Source organism: Leptodactylus fuscus, chromosome 1, assembly GCF_031893055.1.
Source record: "Leptodactylus fuscus isolate aLepFus1 chromosome 1, aLepFus1.hap2, whole genome shotgun sequence".
Taxonomy (NCBI): domain Eukaryota; kingdom Metazoa; phylum Chordata; class Amphibia; order Anura; family Leptodactylidae; genus Leptodactylus; species Leptodactylus fuscus.
The window spans coordinates 42,379,045-42,384,621 of record NC_134265.1 but is presented as its reverse complement, the minus strand read 5'-3'; the positions used below and the strand labels follow the sequence as shown (position 1 = coordinate 42,384,621).

General features: G+C 41.4%; 1 protein-coding gene across 1 annotated transcript; it reads right to left on the bottom strand.

The window, feature by feature from the left end:
- Positions 1 to 1,459: 1,459 nt before the first annotated feature.
- On the bottom strand, positions 1,460 to 5,125 carry LOC142189558 (kelch-like protein 10). Its single transcript, XM_075262170.1, has 5 exons — positions 4,932 to 5,125; positions 3,484 to 3,973; positions 2,616 to 3,191; positions 2,254 to 2,403; positions 1,460 to 1,756 (listed from the first exon to the last, which is right to left on the bottom strand). The coding sequence occupies exons 1-5, from the start codon at positions 5,123 to 5,125 to the stop codon at positions 1,460 to 1,462; spliced, it is 1,707 nt and encodes a 568-aa protein (XP_075118271.1).
- Between the last annotated feature and the right edge of the window lie 452 nt (positions 5,126 to 5,577).

The following is a 5,577-nucleotide window of genomic DNA, read 5'->3' as shown; positions in this document are numbered from 1 at the left end:
CTTATACTCCAGTCACTTCTAGAGCTGCAGTCACTATTCTGCTGTTACATTATGTCTTATACTCCAGTCACCTCTAGAGCTGCAGTCACTATTCTGCTGTTACATTATGTCTTATACTCCAGTCACCTCTAGAGCTGCAGTCACTATTCAGCTGTTACATTATGTCTTATACTCCAGTCACATCTAGAGCTGCAGTCACTATTCTGCTGTTACATTATGTCTTATACTCCAGTCACATCTAGAGCTGCAGTCACTATTCTGCTGTTACATTATGTCTTATACTCCAGTCACATCTAGAGCTGCAGTCACTATTCTGCTGTTACATTATCTCTTATACTACAGTCACTATTCTACTGTACATCATGTCTTATACTCCAGTCACATCTAGAGCTGCAGTCACTATTCTGATGTTACATCATGTCTTATACTCCAGTCACAGCCAGTTCTGCCACATCTGAGATGTAGCAGGGTTCAGCACACAGTCAGCTCTGCTGCATCTGAGGGTGTAGCAGAGCTCAGCGTGCATTCAACACTGCTACATCTCATATGTAGTAGGGTTCAGCACATACTCAGCTCTGCTGCATCTGAGGGTGTAGCAGAGCACAGCATGCACTCAACGCTGCTACATCTCAAGTGTTGCAGTGCTGTGCGCTCAATACTGCTACATCTGAGATCGGACAAGAATGGAGACTGCTGTGGACCGATCTTAGACTCCGCCTCCTCCGGAAGAACCAGCGTTGATTGGCCAAATGCTGTACTCTGTATAGCATTCGGCCAATCAATGCTGGTCAATGCATTCCTATGGGAAAAAGTCAGCTCCCGCATATCGCAAGCTGATAGGGATCCTGATGAGATGGAGCCCCAAAGAGTTGTGTGAGTAACATTCCCACCTAAATAAAGGTAATCCCTAGCTAACCCTGCCAGTACATCTATCCCTGTCTCACAGTCACATAGTTCACAGTCTCATATGACCTGGGTATTAAATCCATATTCGTATAAATTGGAGGTCACCTGATTTAGCCAGCCAATTACTTTTTCCGATTTTTTTCGATACCTCCGTTGTCGTAGTTCCTGTCCCACCTCTCCTGCTCAGTTATTGGTGCAAAAAAAGCACCAGGGAAGGTGGGAAGGGAATCAAATTTTTAGTGCATTTGCCTCATGGCATTCGATTGGAATCGAATACCTCGAATGGCCTGATGTTCGATCGAATACCTATTCAATCGAACGGTATTTGCTCATCTCTATTAAGCTTACTTACTATCCAGACAGAACCTTGAGTTTTTGGGAAGGTTCTGACTTTGGGACATGTGATAGGAACCAGCACTTGGCACCCAAGTTATTCCACCCTCTCACCCATCAATAAAGAATCTTTTGGTTTCTCAGGCGATTTATTGAAATAGTCCTGTATTTACAGGGTGACACCTGAGAAGTCTTTTAAAAATCCATATATTCTTCAAATTCAGGAAATGTACTCCTTAATGTTCTGTAGGCCAGGAACCACACAGCAGCTTTGGACACTTGGGGAGATCTCATTTGTTTGGGCACGCCAAGCTTTCATCTTCTCATCATAAAATTCATTGGTGAAAATGGGGATGAAGTTATTCCTGCCGCCCACAACATAAAGGCGGTCATCTATTACCGCAGTGCCAAAGTTTCTGCGCCTTTTCAGAATGTTTGGTGCCCTACACCAGGTCTTAGTGAGGGGGCTATAAGTCTCTACAGTGCACACGCAATTGTGTCCATCAAAACCACTAATCTGTTGAAGAAAAATGAAGAAGTATAAAATTCAGTCAATTCCAAAAAATCTATATAGAAAATGTAAAGTAACAATGGATTTATCTCTGATGTATCTAATTGTATGAATTCTAATATTTAATAATTAAAATATTTTCTTCTTGAACATTTTTTTGGTTGCTTCTAAATCTTATATCTATAATATTGCAGCCTGCGCAAATTAGAAATAAATCTGAAAAAAACCTCTTATTTTTTTTCTGCATTAGGCTACAGATACAAATACACACCGTGTCCCCGTAAAGAAGAACAGTCATTAACAGCCAAAAATGGCGCATGCGCGGTAAGCCTGATATTAAAAAAACTGATGAAAATGATGGGCAGGTCAATCTGCTGACTCCATTTATCCTTTATCAAGCCCTTTATAGCAGCCAATGAGCCCCGACAGGCCTGGAGCTAAAGTGTCTTCCATCTATATTATAACTAACTTGATGCTGAAAGAGAAAATGTCCATTATCATACCGCAAATACTTTGCCTCTATAGGCCGTGACTCCGACTCCACTACGTCGGCTTTTCATTGGGCTGATGTAGCTCCACTGCCTGCTTTCCGGATTGTAGACCTCGGCTGAAGACAAGCAATCCTGTCCGTTGGATCCACCGCATATATAGATCTGAATGAAATAAAGAATGGACAATAATGTAACAACCTGCTTCTAAATTCACATTATATAGAAGATTCTTGTAAGCCGCTCCTCCAGACTTAGACATCAAAACAAATTCCTAGTCAGTTATACAGTTTGCAACACACAAAATAAAAGTATAAAAAAGAAAACCCCCAAAACATTAGCTAGGGCTGGAGGTATAGACATCAAAGTCTCCTTACTTTTCCATTAAGGGTGGTGGCACCAGCATCCTTCCTATTCTCCTGCATTGAGGAAATTAAAGTCCACCGATTGGCCTCAGGGTCGTAACGTTCCACTGTATGAAGCGTCTGTTGCCCATCAAATCCACCCATGGCGTATATATAATTATCAAGGACGGTAACACAGACATGTCCTCTTTTATAGTTCATGGAGGCTGCTTCATGCCACGTCTTCTTCATGGGGTCAAAGCATTGTACATTTCTGAGGTAGTCCGAACCATCAAATCCACCGATGAGATAAATGTGGCCATTCAGATATGCAGTGCCATGATGGGCTGTAGGTTTCCTCACTGCAGATGTAGCTCTGGTCCACCGGTTGGCTCGGGTGTCATAAGGCCTGATGTTATTAGCCAGTTCTGAGCCAGTATAGCCACAAAGAGCAAATACAATGGCGTATGGTAGGCGAGGTCTCACCATGTTCGGCTTCAATGTGAGAGCACTATTAATAATCTCTTTACAGTCCTCATAGTCTTTGACATACACATTGGCCATGATATTGTTCAGGACGTACTCCTTATTAATCAGGGCCAAGCGGATCTAGCAAGAAATATAAGAGGGTTAAGACATTTTATTTAAAAAAAAACAAAACAAAAAAAAACAACTAATTATCACGGATCTATTTGGGTTTTAAGATAGCCATACACATAAGTATGTTGGTGGTCATTACATGTAAATGGCTACATACAGAACATTGTGCAGGTAAGCCTTTATTATTCCCCAGATATATATGCTAGGTGGGATCCATACATCCAGTCCCTGATATAGTGATACAGCATGGAGCCTGGACACTGTCATGGCAGCTCTGTTCCTTCTAATGCTATAGCCATACCTGAGGGAGAAGAAGTCTCATGGACTCTTTTCTTTCCGCAGGAGCGAAGTTTATCCATCGGACAATGGCCTCAAATACTGCGCTCTCCTCTGTGACGTTTAACTCATCCTTTTCTATGAGCTCTCTAAGTTCTTCTAGTGTTAGCTCAAAGAACTTATCTGATGTCTTCACTAGTTCTTGAAAGTGGTGGAGGATAAAAGTCAATGTCTTCTGGCGGAGATCAGGGCAGAGGTAATGGTTGGTCACTCTCCATATGTCCAGGAAGTTTTCATGATCAATCTGATGTGCGATAAATTTGCTGCTCAGATTGATAATTCCCATGATGTTAAATTGGTCAGCCGCAATAAAGAGGTCCATCGCATTTTCAGGCGTTATTTCAGCACTGTTGGTATATGCGTACTCTATTATACTCCACATGGTTTGTGGGTGAACGCCTGGTATGTTATAGACATTTCTGTCTGCACTGCCCAAATCATTTTTGAAAAGAGCCCTGAAAATAGAAAACACATAGAAGTAAAATATCACTATTACTAACCTTTACGTATAAATGTAAAATGCTACAATTGGGAAATTCAGGTCCAAGATTTGTTTTGGGTCAAAAAAGTTCAGTACAAACCAAACCTTAAATTGACTTAAAACATAGTGTATAACACTGTCAGGGCTCCTAGGAAATTATCTATATATCATAGTGTATAACACTCTTAGGGCTACTAAGAACCTGTCTATAAAACATAGTAGCCCTGATAGTGTTATACACTAAGAACCTATCTATAAAACATTGTGTAGTACACTATCAGGGCTACTAAGAACCTATCTATAAAAAATAGTGTAGAATACTGTCAGGGACCCTAGGAACCTATCTATAAAACAGTGTAGAAACTTGCCAGGGCCTCTAGGAACCTATCTATAAAACATAATGTAGAACACTATCAGGGCTCCTAGGAACCTATCTATAAAACATAGTGTAGAAACCTGCCAGGGCTCCTAGGAACCTATCTATAAAACATAGTGTATAACACTGTCAGGGCTCCTAGGAACCTATCTATAAAACATAGTGTATAACACTGTCAGGGCTCCTAGGAACCTATCTATAAAACATAGTGTATAACACTGTCAGGGCTCCTAGGAACCTATCTATAAAACATAGTGTATAACACTGTCAGGGCTCCTAGGAACCTATCTATAAAACATAGTGTATAACACTGTCAGGGCTCCTAGGAACCTATCTATAAAACATAGTGTAGAACACTGTCAGGGCTCCTAGGAACCTATCTATAAAACATAGTTCATATAGGGGTACATAGGCGCCCTGTTTTCATGATCAGTGGGGATCCCAGTTGTTGAACACCCTGCTGATCAGACACTTATCTACTATCTATCCTATGTATAGGTGATAAGTTGTCGATTTGGCAAAACCCCTTCAGCTTCAGAAAATATTAAACGCTCACCTGAAATAAGGGCTACAGAGGTCCAGGACGGTTTTATGTACATGAAAGTCAGTGCTCTGGACTCTGATAATGGCATCACATTGCTTGCCCATGAGTGTCAACTCATTGTAGGCATTGCATGCCATGGAGCTGACTTCTGTATGAAATCCATGGCTCATCCATCTACTGCAGGATCTTTTGGCATTGGGAGCCATGAAGCAATTTTTGCGTTTCATAGTGCACCTATCACAGTGCTCAATATCAATTACACTAGAAAGATCGCGTCTTCCTATCACAACGACTTCTAACCACTCAACTGATAAACGGAACGTTGCCGCTGCTAAGTTCCTCCGATGACATCACAGCTTCCTTAGTAATAGAATGTACACGTGTATGAAGAAACACCTCCATAAACAGCGCCTTACTAGTCCATTGGCCGTGTGCGGTTCTGTAATTCTGTCCTATACAAGCTAATAGGGCGGAGCTGCAAATCCGCATATGGCCGCCAATGGTGGGATTATTTCTAGAAGAATTAAACAATTGTTTTAATATTTCATTTTACCCCTCTACACAATTTCTGGAGACCCTTCCCTCACTGCACCAGATATTCTACAACTCCCCCCCCCTCCCAATATCCTTACAGAAAACATAACGGGCCTATAGCATC

Coding starts and splice junctions, on each gene's coding strand:
- LOC142189558 (XM_075262170.1), bottom strand. CDS start 5,125: ATGGCTCCCAATGCCAAAAGATCCTGCAGTAGATGGATGAGCCATGGA. Junction 3,974..4,931: donor CTCTGTAGCCCTTATTTCAG/GTGAGCGTTTAA, acceptor TTCTATTTTCAG/GGCTCTTTTCAAAAATGATT. Junction 2,404..2,615: donor CCACCACCCTTAATGGAAAA/GTAAGGAGACTT, acceptor TATTTCATTCAG/ATCTATATATGCGGTGGATC.